This window comes from Pantherophis guttatus, chromosome 2 (assembly GCF_059756535.1).
Source record: "Pantherophis guttatus breed Tessera chromosome 2, ASM5975653v1, whole genome shotgun sequence".
NCBI classification, from domain to species: Eukaryota; Metazoa; Chordata; class Lepidosauria; order Squamata; family Colubridae; genus Pantherophis; species Pantherophis guttatus.
This window is the reverse complement of record NC_142064.1, coordinates 629,415-645,546: the sequence shown is the minus strand read 5'-3', so window position 1 is coordinate 645,546 and position 16,132 is coordinate 629,415. Positions and strand designations below refer to the sequence as shown.

Genomic DNA, 16,132 nt, shown 5'->3' with positions numbered 1-16,132 from the left:
CCCTCTGCATGTCCCTCTGTAGCCTTGGTCATCCGAGGCAGAAAGACCCGGCCTCTATCTTCTGCCTGCCCAGAAGGTCCATAAGAACCTCCCTCGTCCTCTCCTTTTCTTCCTACCTGGATGCTTTCGGCCGGGTGGGCTCTGTGCTCCCATTCCCCAATGTCAGGGCCATGTCAGAGGCCGTTTCTGTGAGGCCCCACAGAGTTTGGAGAGCAGCCAAACGGTCTGGGGCTGTAGCCGGGCTGCAGAGAGGTGTGCAGGGCCCCCAGCCCTAAAACCCACCTCATGGGGGAAATTTTGTGTGCCATCAGGCCAGGGTCCTGTCTCCAGACTATCAGGGAGCAGTCGTGCCAAACCCCAGATGGCGGGGGATGTAATTGTCTGGCTCTGGCGGGGAAGATTAGGGGCATTTCCCAAGGTCTCCAGCGTAGATAACAATCCAATTGGTTTAGGATTGTGAGCCAAGATCTATTATCTGCTGCAGAGAAGCCCCTCTCGTCTCCTCCTCAGCTGGGATAAACATTGGCAGGAGGGTCTGAACGCTTCACCAGGGATTAAGGGGGCTGGAAGACCTCTTGATGCTCTCCTGCTCTTCCTTCCAGAATCTTCCCACCACAGCCGGGCTTCTCACAGGCCTGCAGCAGTGAGATTAAAGGGGGGGGGGGGATGGATGGGCGGGAGGGTCTCTCTTCCATTTTGGTAGGGCACAAACCAGGGGTGAAATGCTCCCGGTTTGGACCGGATCGCCTGATCCGGTAGCAATGGAGACGGGATCCAGGGCTGCTCTTGCAAAGCCAGGCTGGAGGGGCCCCTGTTGGATAGGAGACTCACATTTATGAGTCCCAGGGTCATCACGTGATCCCCTTTTGCTGCCAGGGGGGAAGCCGGTTCACTTAACAACTGCCCTGATTCACATAACAACTGTGGCAAGGAAGGTTGTAAAATGGGTCAAAACTCACTGAACAAATGTCTCACTTAACAACAGAAATGTTGGGCTCAGTGTGGTTGTAGGTTGAAGACTTCAAGCAAAATGGAGCCCCTTCATTCCTGTCAGAAATGGAATGAAACTCAGGGGTCTCAGGTTACCTCTCCTCCCCCCCCCCATCTTTTAAATGCGTTTTAACCTTTAACTGGCCAAATGGGGGCCACCAGTGCCAGGAGGGGCCGGGGCCGGCGCAAGGGGAGGCCGAATGGGAAGACTTTTGGAGCCTCAGAGGCCCACCTGGGACAGGGTCTCTCAGGAGCCAGATGGGGTCTGACGGCTGGCAGTGGGAGGGCAGAGCATTGGGGCACCGCTCTGATTGACAAGGCTCAGCACATTGTGTGTGACCCACTTTCTGACTTTCTTCCTCCTGTTATTTGGGTTGCTTGGCAACAGGCGGCCCCTTCATAGAAAAGCCAGAGAGGGCCACCGCTGGGCCGAGGCGTCCCTGCTGCATGGCCACAGAGCAGCCGGCTTCAGCCCGGCCTCTCCGCCTGCCTTCCTCGGCCCCAGAGCATCTCCCACGCAGGGAGCACCTGGGAACTAGGTTTCCCCCGAGCATTGCCGGGCTGCTCCTGTCTCTCCGGGTGCATCCCGGGAAGCCACCGCACAAGGGCAGAGTTCTGGGAGGGGGTCATTTCTTTTTTATATCAACTAACGCCCAGCCACCAGGTTTTCTCTTCCGCCTTCTCCGAGTTTCCGCCAAGGTCATGCAGAAGCAGCCACCAGGTTTAAGTCCAAGATGGCACGAAGGGGAAAACGTTGGTTTAGGACTGGGAGACCTTCATCCGCTGAAGCTCCCTGGGTGCCATCAACCCAACTCACTCCCCAAGGGGTTGGTGAGGGGAAAGAGCTGCCCAAGGGCCTTGGGACCGTTCAGAGGAGGGGTAACAGACAATAATAGATTACCAGAGTTGGAAAGGACCTTGTGGGTCATCTAGTCCAGCCCCCTGGAGCAGCCACGATCTCTGAAGGCAAGCTCTTCCACTGGTTAATGGTCCTCACGGTTAGGAAGTTTCTCCTTAATTCCAGGTTGCTTCTCTCCTTGATTAGTTTGCATCCATTGTTTCTTGTTAAATAAGTTGACCCCCTCCTCTCTGTGGCAGCCCCTCAAATATTGGAAGACTGCTCCCATGTCTCCCCTGGTCCTTCTCTTCCCTAGACTAGCCAGGCCCAGTTCCTGCAACTGTTCATCATCGTATGTTTCAGTCTCCAGTCCCCTCATCATCCTGGTTTCTCTCCTCTGCACTCTTTCTAGAGTCTCCACATCTTTTTTTTATAGCGTGGTGACCAGAACTGGATGCAGTGCTCTAGGTGGGGTCTTACTAAGGCTTTATAGAGGGGTATTAGGACCTCACTCGATCTTGATTGTATCCCTCCGTTAATGCAACGTAGGATTGCATTGGCTTTTTTGGCTGCCGCCACAAATGATTGGCTCATATTTAATTGGTTGTCCACTAAGACTCCAGGATCCCTCTCAGAGTTACTGCTATTAAGCCTGGCTTCACCCAGTCTATGTGTGTATTTGGGGGTATTTTTCTTGCCTAAGTGTAAGGCTTTGTTTTTCTCTACGTTGAACTGTCTTGGAAAGCTTCTCCCTTCCCAGTTGGTGGTTGTTTTTCCCCACTGCTTGGGGCCCTCTGAGCACAGCTTGTGGCCTTTGCAGCCATTCCCCCCCCCCCACCTCTCAGCTGCCTTACCCAAAAATTGGGGTTCCAAAACCCGAGAAGAGGCAGTCTGCTGAGCCCGGAGGGGCCTGGATTGCTTGGGGGCTGTGCTGGGGGGTGTTGTTGCCTCCCTGCCTGCCTAGGGCTACCTTGGGACCTGGACGGGAAAGAGCACAGACCTTTCTGTCGCCCCCCCCCCCCCTTGGCCCCTGCAGTGAGTGCCACAACTCCTCCGATCGGATCAAAGTGCGCGTCTGGGATGAAGACGACGACATCAAGTCCCGGGTCAAGCAGCGGCTGAAGAGGGAATCGGATGACTTTTTGGGCCAGACCATCATTGAAGTCCGGACGCTGAGTGGAGAGATGGACGTCTGGTACAACCTGGGTGAGTCCTTCCTGTCCGCAGGAAGAGCAGGTGGGGATCCCTTGGGATTGGGGGCAACTGCGGAGGGCCGGAGTGCTTCCACAGAGGCAGCTGGGAGGTCCTTGGCTTTGGGGCGGCCTCGCTGAGAAGGACGGAGGGGGGGGAGTTTGGGGCATCGGAGGAGGAGGCAGAGTCCAGTGCTGGGATGGTGAAGATGCCCCTCCCCCCAACTCGACCAAGAACTCCTTACTGTCCCAGGCCTCAGAGGGGGAACTTCCTGGCAGGAGTCAGAAAAGCAGCCCGGCTGGGCGGAGGCAGCAGAAAGGTTTCAAGGGGAAGAGACGGGGGGAGGGTCTCATTCAGAAAAGAAAAGTGAATACTACTCGGACCCTAGAGAATGGGGCCCCAGAATGCCCCCTTGCAAACCAGTTGTGGTGGAATCTCCAGCCAGAGTAGGGGGTTGAGGAAAGAGGCTGGCAACCTTGGAACCCCTCCAGGGAGGAAACAGCAGAGGCCAACCTCCCCCCCCCACACACATTAAGGTCCCCATAGCCCAGGGCTCCCCAGACTTGGCACTTAAGACTTGTGGACTCCATCATCCTGTCCCAGCCCTCCCAAGGCAAAACCAGGAGAAGAAAGGAGAGGAGGGGTTGGAGCTGCCATTCCTGGCCTCATGCCAACGAGGCCACAGGGGCACAACACCCTTCTTGTGGCCAGCTGCCTTCTCCAGCCTCTCTTGCCCCAGGGCAGACGGGTGGCCTGCAGCCCATGTGCTACCGGCTGCCAACAGGTCTGTGGAGCCCGCCTGGTCCCCCGAAAGGGGCAGAGAGTGGCCAGGTGGGCCTTCCATCAGTCTTGGCTGCTGGGGGTCCCTGGCTGGCAGAGATGAGAACGTGGGGGTCTTCTTTCTAGAAAAGAGGACGGACAAATCTGCCGTCTCGGGTGCCATTCGGCTGCAGATCAGCGTGGAGATCAAAGGCGAAGAGAAGGTGGCTCCTTATCACGTCCAGTACACCTGCCTTCACGAGGTAGGCATGGCGGCCAGCTGAGCTCTGCCCTCCAAGAGGGGGTCCACATGGGGATCCCCCTTTGCTGAAGAAGCTCCCTCCACTTTTGAGAACGCCTGGCTTCGTCCCCCTTGGCTCATGGCAACTTCCATGAGGGAAGGAGGTTCTTGGGGGCTCCTGAAGGGAAGGTTTGGAGGGGGCAGATAATTCCCTTCTGTTAGTGTGAGACACACACACCCACACACCCAATTCTGGTGGGTTTGGCCCTCTGACCAGTCATGGGTTACCTTTTCCAGAAAAAGGCAAGGATGTTGTCCAGTTTTAAAGTATAGAGATGTAGCTTTACAGTTTTACAGGTGTAGCCTCACTGGTGAGCAGTAAAGAAGGTGAGGTCTGAGGGAGGAAGGAGAGGCGGAAATGTTCTGAAGGTACCCGTAAAAGAGAACCTTTGTCGCTCAGGGCTGAAATGAGGGGTCCTTGGTGGTCTCTGAGCTTTACAGATGTTTCATGACCCAAACTAGAGACCGTCATCAGTGCTAGTGACACCAGCACTGCTGAGGTTACCTAGTTTGGGTCATGAAACGCCTGCAAGAAAAGCTCCAGGGCCCCTCATGTTCTGAAGGCTCAGACGGAGAGCCAGGGAGGAGGCCAGTGTTGTGTAGTGAGGGGAGGTCTGGCTGAAAGTTCTCCATTGTCACCCTTGCCCCCTCCCCCACCCCCCATGGCATCTGGCCAAAGCTCAGGCGCAGATGACACCAGCCCCGGAGCCAGAGCAGCTGGGAGCTCCCAGAGGTTCCAGGCAGCAGGGCCGACATGGGGACACCCTAAAAGTAGGGGGTCAGTCAGTGGTGGGCAAAGCCACACGAGGGGCTCTAGGGGCTACTTAGAAATGGCAGCCAACTGAGTCAGCCCTGGAGGAGAAGCACAGAGGTCTGGAGAGCAGGAGCCATACCTGGGCTGGTGGGAGGGAGAGAGGGGGGCAGTCAAGGAACGTGTCTGGGTCTCCCCCCTGCCTTGGTCGGGCCCTTTCCTGAGACCCTCTTGGGGTCTCCTTTCCAGAACCTCTTCCACCACCTGACGGACGTCCAAGGAAACGGCGTGGTGAAGATCCCCGAGGCCAAAGGAGACGATGCCTGGAAGGTCTACTTTGAAGAGATCGGCCAGGAGATCGTGGATGAGTTTGCCATGCGCTACGGGATCGAATCCATCTACCAAGCCATGACGTGAGTCCCCAACCACACCCGGCCCTCGGACTCAGTCCCGGGTGCCGCCTGCGCCAAGCGGCTTTGCCAGCCTCCAAGGGACAGGCTCAGCCTTGATGGAGCCAAGCCAGCCTGGGGGGGGGGGGGGGTTGATTCCTAAACCCTGGAGGGTGGAGAGGCTCTTCAACTCGGCTGACCCTTAGTCCTCAACCCCGGAGCTGCAGGAGATGAGCCAACCAGGGGGGAGGGACTCGGAGCTGCCGGGTGCCAGCAACAGAGGGGCAGTTTTTCCTCCTCTTGAGGCTGCAGGATTGCTGCTCGGCAGGGTCTGCAGAGCCCCTTAGTTCCTCTGGGCTCATCCTGCCATCGTCCAGAAGGAAATGGCCTTGTTGGTGTGTTCTCCCTTCATGGCACCCCAGAAAGGGCCAAGAAAAGAAAGCCAGAATCCCCAAAACATGGGCTCGCCAGCATTTGGGCGGGGGGGGGGGGGGCATGTTGATGAAAGTCAGCACAAACCAATATGAACAAGGGAGGGGGGCTCCTTGCAGGATAGGTCAGGAGGGAGGGAACCGATCCTCCGTAACAGAGCTAGCCCTTCCAGGCGAGGGAGGGCATGACTGGGAATAGGGCTACCCTGGGGTCCCCGTCCAAGGGAAGATAGAGGTGGGCCATCCCTGCTTTTGCCTGGGGCCCAGGGAGGAGAAGGTTTGGCTCTGAGGCTCTGGGCTTGGTCTCCCCACCATTGGGAACACCTGGAAGGAAGGCCGAGGCTGGTGGGGGGGGGGCTGTCAAAGAAGGGGCCCAAGTGCCACTTTCTTGCTTCTGCACACTGTCCAAGAGGGGGTAGAATTGGAGCCGGGGGGGGGGGGGGGGGCTTTGCTGTGGGGGGGTGTCTCACTTCAGAGCTTTCTTTCATCAGCAACAGCAGAATCTGTCAGGGTTGCCGCCTGCAGGTGTGAGGTGGCTTTGGCGCCCACTGAGTTTGGCGCAGCCTCCAATGGCTCTGTGGGTCGGGGAGGGGAAGGGCAGATGGCTGTGGCCAGGGGGATCAGGGAGCCGTTCAGAGAAGGCCCCGGTGTGGCTGCTTCCTGCCCTGTGGCTTCCCCTGCCTGACGCCGGTTGCCTCTGCTCCCCCCCCCCCACAGGCATTTTGCGTGTCTTTCGTCCAAATACATGTGCCCCGGAGTGCCGGCTGTGATGAGCACCTTGCTGGCCAACATCAACGCTTACTATGCACACACCACGGCCTCCACCCAGGTCTCTGCCTCCGACCGCTTCTCGGCCTCAAACTTTGGGGTGAGTCCCCCCACATTTCAGCCTCAACCGGGGTCTCTTTCTGGGGGCGGGGGGAACCCGTGGCTGCTGCTGCCCGCAGGGGTTGGGGAGCGATAGCACTGGTGTGCGGCTGTGGTGCCGGAGGGGCCCTTTGCATCAAGGAAATTAAATGGATCTTGTGATGCTTGCACAGCCGGGGGAGCCTGCGGGCCTGAGCAGAAAAGGAAGCCACCCACCCCCCTGTGAGACTGGGATACGGAAAATGCATCTGAGACCCTCGGGGGTTGCTCAGAAGTAGGGCCGCCCCACACTTTTCTGAGCTTGGACTTGGCAACATGACCTACTGGAGGGGCAGCTGCTCCTCAGGGAAGACTCGGCCTTTCAACCTGAGTTGAATTCCCCCTCAGATTGGCCGATTTTATTGGTGACACCCCCCCCCCCCCAGAGATGCCTTTCCTTGGGGGGGGGACCCATTTTCAGACCCTCCCAAGAAATAGCAAAAGAAATCTCTTTTGACGCCTGCTCTGTTTTCTCCCGCGCCTGACAGAAAGAGCGATTCGTGAAACTGCTGGACCAGCTGCACAATTCTCTCCGGATTGACCTGTCCATGTACAGGGTAGGTGCCCCACACCGGCAACCTCGCATTTCTGGGCAAAGTCTCTCTTGACTTCAGGGCCCGCCCAGTGAGGGGCCACGATCCCCAGTCCCCAAGCCCCTCAGGGCGCCTTTGGCCAGGGTGGGCCCGGAGCCGGGTTTTTGGGCTCCCAGCAGCTCCCGGCCTTTCTGCCCGTTTCTCCGAAGGGTTTCCTTGGTTGCCCTGGGCGTTGCTGCTTCCTTTGGTCTGGGTAAAGAGGCAGGCAGAACATTTGCCTGCATTATGGACCTCCCCAGCTGTCCTTGGCTTTAATGTTTGATTTTAACTTTTTATGTTTTAACTGGATATATAATGGTAAGCCGCACAGTTACCCTATGGTAAGATGAGCGGGCAATAATGTGTTTATTTATTTATTTGTTTGTTTATTTATTTTAAATAAATATAAAACAATAACATAAAATAAAATAAAGAGAGTGGGGGTGGGAAACCTTGGGTGAGTTCTGGTCTTCTGGGGACCATCCAGAGGCCATCCAGGAGCATCCTGAGGAAGAGCAGAGTTGACATCCGGCAGCCTCTCCTTCAGGAAAGAAATGGGGCTCACAACCGTCCCTGCCTATCACTCCCCCCCCCCCCCCAGGCCCTAAATCAGGCGGGTTTCGAGGGGAGACTGCCCCAAGCCATTCTTACTGGATTTGCCAAGTCCATATAAGCAGCATCTTATTTTGTTTCTTAATAAGTTATAAGGCTACTGTCTGTGTGTGTGTGTGTGTGTGTGTCAGCATTTTTTTAATGACCTGGAGGAAGAGAAGGAAGGAATGCTTATCCAATTTGCAGATGACCTAGAAGACAGGAAACACGAAATTCAAAATGTTCTTGATACATTAGCGAAATAAGCTGTGAGTAGCCGACCGTCATGAAATTCCCCAGACGAGCGCTAACATCTCGCCTCAGGGAAGAGCAGCCTGCGCCGTCAGAGAAGAGGGTCGCCTGGCCGAGGGAGGGTTGCTGCGAGGAAGATCCTGTGCCCGGAGTTGCCTGCAAAATTTTGAAGTGGAATGTGGATGGCTGCGAAATGCAGTGTGATGCGGCTACAAAACAGCGAGAGCCACAGAAGGGTGTTTCCCCACCCTGGGAAGGAATCATCCCACTTTATTCTGCTTTGGCCAGGCGTCCCGTGTCCACCTCTGGGCCCCACATTTAAAGAAGCGTGCGTGAAAACTGGAAAAGTTCAAGGAAGGGCAGCAAGGCTGGTCAGAGGACCAGAAACTCTGCTCTGTGTGGAGAGACGGGAGGAGCAGGAGGTTCATCTTGGAGAAGGGGCAGCTGAGGAGGAACATGGAAGCTGCTGACCGGGTTTTTTTAAGGACAGGCCAGAACAACTTGCGTGTTTGTGACGAGCTGCAAGAGCTGGATAGCACCGTACGTGTGTGCTGGTTATGGAGATGTGGTTTAGATGGGGGGTGGAGGCATCAATTGGGGAAACATCAGGCCTGGGCCTCCAGGAGGCTGGAGAACATCAGTCTTGCAGGTGGAGAGGGAGCGTTCAGCGTCAGATTCCAGGTGTTGGCTGCACCTGGAACAGTTGTGCAGCTATGGGGGAGATTACTGATCCACAGTCATCCAGCCACAGCTACCAGGAATGTGTGACTGAGAAAGGTGGAGCATGGCAAGAGAGGAGGGAGGTTGAGGTTGGACTGGCGATAGGAACCAAGTGGCCCTCCTTGTGCTGTGGGATTCCCTACAGCCTCCAGGGAGAAGGGGATGGGGGCCCTGGCCCCTTGAGGTGGAGGGTTTGTAGGAGATGGGCTGGGGAGCCCTGGTGCCGTCTGGAACTTCTCAGTTGTGGTGGGAAAAGGAGGTGTGACAGACCACTTGTGGAGAGAGCATATTTGGTGCTTGGTTCTAGTTCTGTCTTCCAGAACTGCTTATGGACTCAACCTTAGTGCCTGGTCACTGGAAGCCATGTGGTCAACCTGAGATAAATCTCTCTTCATATCTGATCCTTTGAGGGATGAGAGGCCTGGCCTGGCACGCATAACCAAGACCCGGGCAGACGCTGTGTTGAGGGTGCCCCTTTAGACGATGTGCACACTTGGGTTTCAAGTGGGGCACCAGCCGTGAGTCCCCAGCAGGGAAAGGAATTCTTATCATCCAGGGGGCTTGCGGCTTGCAGGTCGATCCTGTTGATGAAGTTGGTCTCTAGGGATCTCCTCCTGATGCTGTTGTATTGGCCCCTCATCTGTGGCCCTGAAAGCTGTAGCGGGATTGGTTGGTGGGCCTTCCCTGACTCAGAGTCTGAAGTGGCTCCGAAGTTCATGGTCTCCATGACAATCCTGCGCTGATCCAGGTCATCAGGAGGACTCGCAAGGCCTGGGATCTCACCGGCTTCTGCCTTGGAGTATGGCCAGCATGACTTGGTTGGGGGGGCGGGGGGGACAGCGCATTTCACTCATCAAATCAGATTAGTTGCCACTTGGGACAATGTGATGCTTCAAAGGTGCTTTTTCAAAAGGCAACTGGACTTCCTTGGTTTTTCCTTGAAGAGGCTTCACTCGGGTGAAATTCAAAATGTTTCCCTACCGGTTCTGTGGGCGTGGCAGGGGAAGGATATTGCAAAATCCCCATTCCCATCCTACTCCAGGGGGAAGGATATTGCAAAATCTCCATCCCCACCCCACTCGGGGGCCAACCAGAGGTGGTATTTCCTGGTTCTCCGAACTACTCAAAATTTCCGCTACCGGTTCTCCAGAACCTGTCAGAACCTTGTTTAGGATAATGTTTTCTGCTTGATTGACACTCCCCCCCCCCTCAAAACGGGTAGGCTAAGTTTCTGTAGAGTGTACAAAGAGGGAGCAGTCCCCATAGTCACTCAAATGGATGATGTCATCTAGTTGGGTAATGAAATGTCTGACAGCAAACAGCCAAGCTCAAGGTCTCCACAGTTCAACTCTGAGCTACGTATATATATTCTCTTCTATAGGGAGCTGCGAGAGAATAGCCGCTTCCATTCTGTTCACTATGGCCCTTATGGCTCAGTCACATAGATTTCAAGAATCAGACTATCAAGTATTTTGTTTGTTTGCTTATTTATTTAATCTCCTGCCTTTATTTTATTTACAAATAACTGAAAGCAGGGGTGAAATGTAAAATTTGTTACTGCCGGTTCTGTGGGTGTGGTTTGGGGGGGGTTAATGTGACTGGGTGGGCGTGGCCAACATTTTTTTTTTTACTTTTAAAAGCATTTTTTCTACATGCTTAAGAGGTTGCAGAAAAAAATGCTTTTAAAAGCCTCTGACGATCAGGCAACTCGGCTGGGATCTCAGCTAGGATCACCAGAGGTTTTTAAAGGCATTTTTTTTTTCTACAACCTCTTTGGCCGAGGTTTTAAAAGCCTCTGATGATCCCAGCTGAACTGCGCAATCATCAGAGACTTTTTTTTACTTTTAAAAGCATTTTTTCAGCCGAAGTGGTTGTAAGAAAAAATGCTTTTAAAAATTAAAAAAAAAAGCCTGTGATGATTGCGCGGCTGAGCTGGGCATGGGGGGTGGGGGGGGGGCAGGGATTTTTGCTACCGGTTCTCCGAACCATCCTCCGCCATCGCTACCGGATCAGGCGATCCGATCTGAACCGGGAGCATTTCACCCCTGGTTTCACTTCTCATCCAAGAAGCTTCTTCAGCTTCTTGGATGAGAAGCCAAACGTCCTCAAGGAAAACCCAAGAAAGTCCAGTTGCCTTTTGAAAAAGCACCTTTGGAGAAGAACAGTGATCTGGATGAGAATCTCCATAGACGAATGAGGTGATGTCAACTTTAGTTCGGATTGTGCTCTCTTGGCCTTCCCTGTTTGTGGACCTGAGGGAGCCGAGCAGTTCTCAGAGTGGCTCTGGCAGGCGAAACAACGGAATGGACGGTGGTACCTTCAAGATTAGAAGTGAGTGACCCAGAGCAGAGCCTGCATTAGGAACGGCATCGTGGCCATACGAGTGGAGAAACCACCTTGGCTGGAGTCGGTCCTGCTTTGGTGCCTCTCCCGGAGGGAAGGGTCAGAGGGGCATCTCAAGGTCACTCCTACTTACGCTCAGGCTGGACCGAAGCCCTCTTCCTCCCTTCTTGCCGTTCCCCACCCTCACCCCACCTTGGCTAGGAGAATATGGGGAAGGCCCGCTGGGAATTGCAGGCATCGTTCGTGGTGGGGAAAAGTGCTTAATGCTTGGATAAGAGGCTTGTTTCTTCGTCCACTTGCCCAGTAATTGGACGTGAGTGCCAGGAGAGAGCTCGGCTGAATTAAGCCTTGCTTGTAACGATAAGACTCTGTTGAATAAGGGAGCTCTTAATTGATTGTCCCCAACAGGTTTGGTCTCAGGTAGCAAAGGGGGGGAAGGCTTTTGCCACTAATTATTTTCACACTCGGGCGGGTGGGGGCGGGTGAGGGAGGGATTTTCTCTCTCTGGAAAGCGGCTGTTTGGCTGCCTTGCCTTCTGCTCACAGCCTCTTTGGAAGAGGAAATCCAGGGGGCTTTGCTGGCGGCAGAGGGAACCGAGTGGCCGTTGTCACCCACTGGCTGGGCTTCATCCTGCCTGAAACAGACGCCCACCCCTTCCTTCCCCCTTGGTCAAAGGCCAGGCCTTGGTTCCCCCGGGGCTCCTCAGTGCTGGCGTGCACCTTTGGGGGACGCAGTGAGGGGTGCCTGGCTTTGGGGTTTTGCCCAGCATGGGGGTGGGGAGAGAAGGGTCCTGGCTGACCCAAAAAGAGAAGCCAGGGGAACCAGGATCTTTTGCAAACCACAGCCAACTTATTCAGGATTACCCACCTTGGCACTGAGCAGAGCCGGCTTTTGCTGGGCCTTTATGATTCAGAAAACGGGCTCCTTCTGAAGCCAGGGGAAGCAGGAGGGTCTCTGGTGGTCTCCAGCCCATTCCTAGGCCAGGCTCTGGTGCCCCCCCTCCCCTCCCCTCCCGCCGACTGAATTCATGGCTGGTTTCAGCTTTCATTGGAAGCTTCTTTGGGTGGAGCAGGGATGAAATCCAGCAGGTTCTGACAGGTTCTGGAGAACTGGGAGTGGAAATTTTGAGCAGTTCGGAGAACCGGCAAATACCACTTCTGGCTGGCCCCAGAGTGCAGTGGGAAGGGAGATTTTTCAGTATCCTTCCCCTGCCGCACCCACCAAGCCACACCACATCACGCCCACCAAACCACACCCACAGAACCGGTCGTAAAAAAATTAGGGTTTCACCACTGGGGTGGAGCCCTGCAAGGCGAGATGACCAGCGAGGCGGGTTGGTGTCCATCCGTGGAGGCCAGGCAGCTGAACCTCCAGCCTGGACTGCTGGGTGGGAACCAGAAGCAGAGTCGGTGCTGCTGGGGCTGGCTGGGCTCGGGGTGGGGATGGGAGACCACCAGAGGGGCAAGCCGGTGGCTCTGCGTTTCCCTGGCCTCCATTCAGGACCCTGGCCCACCGTGAAGGGGATTTGCAGGCCAGCCTCTGCACTATCTACAGGTGGTCCTTGACTTCACAACAGGTTGTTTAGTGGCTGTTCAGGCGGCACTGAGACTTATGACTCTTTTCACACTTACGACCGTCTCAGCATCCCCATGGTCATGCTCATTTTTATGACGGTCACGGTGTCTTGGGGTCACGTGATCCCCTTTTGCGACCGTCTGACAAGCAAAGTCAAGGTGGGGAAGCCAGGTTCACTTAACAACCGAGTTACTAACTTAACCCCTGCAGAGATTCACTGAGGCAAGAAAGGTGGTAAAATGGGGCAAAACTCACTTAACAAATGTCTCACTTGGCAACATAAATTCTGGGCTCCGTTGTGGTCCTAAGTCAAGGATTCCCTGTAAATGGCCTTTGAACACTTGCCTGCAGATTCGTGAACTGCTGACCGGGGTGAGGGGTGGGGGGTGGGGAGGGCCTCCAAGAGCCCCTGACTCCCTCAAAGGCCGTGAATGACCTCCTGGGACCCAGGGGTCTAAGTTCCTGAAAGAAGCGTGGGAGGGGGGAGGGAAACAGGCCAAGGGGAGGAAACGGACACCTCGGAGACAAGGCAGAAGGAGTCCTTGCAAGGAACGGTTGCATCTACTGAGGCCTGGCACTGAGGTGGGCACTCGCCCTGGGCAGTCGGGAATTGCGAACGTTTTCCACCTGAGACAGTCATCCAGCAGGAGAAAGGAGCTCGGGAACTCTGATGGGGGGGGGGGCTTTTTCTCTGCCCCCCACCCCCCAGGCAAGATTTCTGCACCTTCCTCATTCAGATGTCATATAACCTGAGTATGGAAGGGGTGTGCGTGTGTGTGCGTGTGCGCGTCAGTAGAGGAAGTGTATCCCGGCTCATTACAGGATGGCTCAAGCCCCCACAGGTCGGGTTTCCTCCCCCGCCCCTTCTGCTGCTTTGTAGGCAGGAGGAGGATGGGGAGGGGGGTCTAGAGAGCAAACACTGCCCCCCCCCAGGCTGGCTTGCACCAGCTCCCCTGCCTTGAGCCCCCTCCCCGGCCTTTCAGCCACAGCTTCTCCTGGGATTGGGCCCCTCCTTCCGCTGTAGGGTTGGTGGGCTTCTCCCAGAGGTCCCCAGGCCTTGCAAAGCCCCTCTGTGTTCCTGCCCACAGAACAACTTCCCCGCCAGCAGCCGGGAGCGTCTTCAGGACCTCAAGTCCACCGTGGACCTGCTCACCAGCATCACCTTCTTCCGAATGAAGGTAGGACCGTCCTTTCAGGTTCTTGGGGCTCCAGATCTTTGGGGTTCAGCCTCCCCAAACCACGGGCCCCTCGCAGGACTTTGAAAGCTGGGGGGGAGAAGGAGGGGGATTTCCTGACCTGGGCTGGGGCAGGGCTCTGGCCTGTGGGAGGCCTCCCCACCACCTTCTTTCTGCCGCCGGTTTGCCTCTCGGCACTCCCAGCTCCTCTCACCCCAGCTGCTCACACCTGGAAGGGAGCAGGAAAGGGGCAGCCTCCTGTTTCTGCCCAGCTCTCCGCCAGTGTGGGTCTGTGTGCCCTCCGCCCACCCACCCACCCTTTTTCAAAGTTCAGGGGCTGCCCTGGCCCCTCCAGGGGCCCCCCCAGCAAGTCAGCCGCCTAAGCTATGCCCCATACGTGAAGGGCTCCCATGCTCCCCCTCTCCCATCCCTCTGAAGCAGCCTCGATTTCAATTTTGGGTGCTTTTTCGAGGACAGGAAATTATGTTTTTTCTTGCGTCCCCTCCTCCTCTGTTCCTGCGCAGGAAGGCCCCTTGTTCCAGTGCAGCCTGGCCTCCTCCTTTTCTGTTGGTGCAGAGACCCCTTTTCAGTTCCGTCCGCCTCTGAGACGTGACCCCTCATGCCCCCCCTCCCTCCCTCCCTCCTCCGTGAAAGGCAGGAAGAACTCCTCCCGGGGAAGAGCGGCCTCGTGTAGACTTAGCCCAATCTCCCTCTCCTCCGTCTCCCTGGACTTTCCTTCATGTCCAGCAGCAACAACTCTGTAATTCCGGCCAGAAATCCCTCTTCTGCCGTGGTCAACCTGCTGCCGCCTCTGTTCCCTGACAGTCGGGCAGTGAGCTTGCCTGTGGCACTGGCAGGCTGCCAAGCACTGGCTTGCCAATTAGTCGAATTTTCGTGGGGGGAGGGGGCACCTCTGGAGGCAGGAGGGGAGCCGGGAACAAGGCCCTTCGTCTTACACGGAGGAGGAGGAGGAGGAGAGGCGGCTGATTGCGCGTGAAATGTGTGTTTGTCTCTCTTCAATTAATGGGAAGCCTGTGAAAGGATTTCTGACAAGCCAAACTGCTCACGTCCCCCTGTCAGGAAGGGGCACGCGGGGAGCCTCGTTTGCGCCTGGAACATTTGCCCTCCCCCCCACTCCCCCCCCTCAAACTGTCAAGTCGGCTTTGTAGGTCAGGCGCCTGGATATATTTAATGCAACCCCCTCGCCCTCTTCCTCTTCCGCCTGCTGAAGATCCCCCAGAAGGGCTGAAAACTTCTCCGCGGAGGGCTCGGCCTAAGGAGGCTGCCTGGCAGAGGCTGGCCAGGTCATTCCGCCTGCCGGAGGCAGTGGGCCAAGGACTTTCCCCTCCCAAAGAGGAAGGGCGGGTGGGAACTTGGCAGTGGGGTGGAGGGCTGCACTGCATGGGGGAAGTACCCATTGAGATGGGCCCTCAGGGGGGCTTATAGTAGAAGGCCTCCAGGTCCTAAGACTCTATGATATTCTGACCCATTTGGAGGGGGGTCTCCTCCAGGGGAAGGAGGGAAGACTTTTTTAGGATGTGACAATGGGCCTTCAGGAGCTCGAAGGCGCCTAGCATGGAAACACCACGCCCCCGGGTGACAGGAGTGTGGCAGTGGGAGAGGGCCCCTCCCTGCAGGCCCCTTCTGGGCCAGAGTCTTGGGGCAGCCCCTGGGAGGAACTCCTGACCTGGGCTTTGCATCCAGGCTCCCATGGGGGCCCAAAACCTTCTGGGGAACATGGTGCGGAACATCCCGGGGTGTCCTGAACATCAGGGCTGCCCGGAGAAGAGAGGTCAGGACACAGATCGGAACCCATCCCCTCCCCCCCAAAAGCGGCTCTCCTCACCCCCGTCTCCCCCATCCGTCTCCCCAGGTCCAGGAACTGCAGAGCCCTCCTCGTGCCAGTCAGGTAGTCAAGGGCTGCGTCAGAGCCTGCCTCAACTCCACCTACGAGTACATCTTCAACAACTGCCACGAGTTGTACAGCCGGGAGTATCAGGCGGACCCAGTACGTAGCATGTGTGTGTGTGTGTGTGTTGAGGGAGGTGGGTGAGCCACGCTGTCTTGAGGGTCTAATCCCCACCCAAGTCCCTGAGGTAGGAAAGAGGCCCTTTCAGAAGAAGGACAGCTTCTGGGCCCTGGTGGCTCAGTGGTCAGAAAGCAGGATGGCAGAATAAACTCTGCATTCCCACTGCCAGCAGTTCAATCCAGACTGGCTCAAGGTTGACTCAACCTCCCGTCCTTCCGAGGTCAGTAAAATGAGGACCCAGAGTGTTGGGGGCCACATACTGACTCTGTACCACTAAGAGGGGGCTGTAAAGCATTGTGAAGTGGTATATAAGTCAAGG

At 56.2% G+C, this 16,132-nt stretch overlaps 1 protein-coding gene across 1 annotated transcript in view; it reads left to right on the top strand.

The window, feature by feature from the left end:
- Positions 1–16,132, top strand: part of LOC117679737 (protein unc-13 homolog B) — a 59,252-nt gene that overhangs the window by 21,941 nt on the left and 21,179 nt on the right. Inside the window, exons 9-15 of the mRNA XM_034441916.3 lie at positions 2,865–3,034; positions 3,926–4,041; positions 5,080–5,243; positions 6,368–6,518; positions 7,045–7,113; positions 13,698–13,787; positions 15,658–15,792. Coding sequence (XP_034297807.2) covers positions 2,865–3,034; positions 3,926–4,041; positions 5,080–5,243; positions 6,368–6,518; positions 7,045–7,113; positions 13,698–13,787; positions 15,658–15,792 — 895 coding nt within the window. The remainder of the gene's footprint in view (positions 1–2,864; positions 3,035–3,925; positions 4,042–5,079; positions 5,244–6,367; positions 6,519–7,044; positions 7,114–13,697; positions 13,788–15,657; positions 15,793–16,132) is intronic.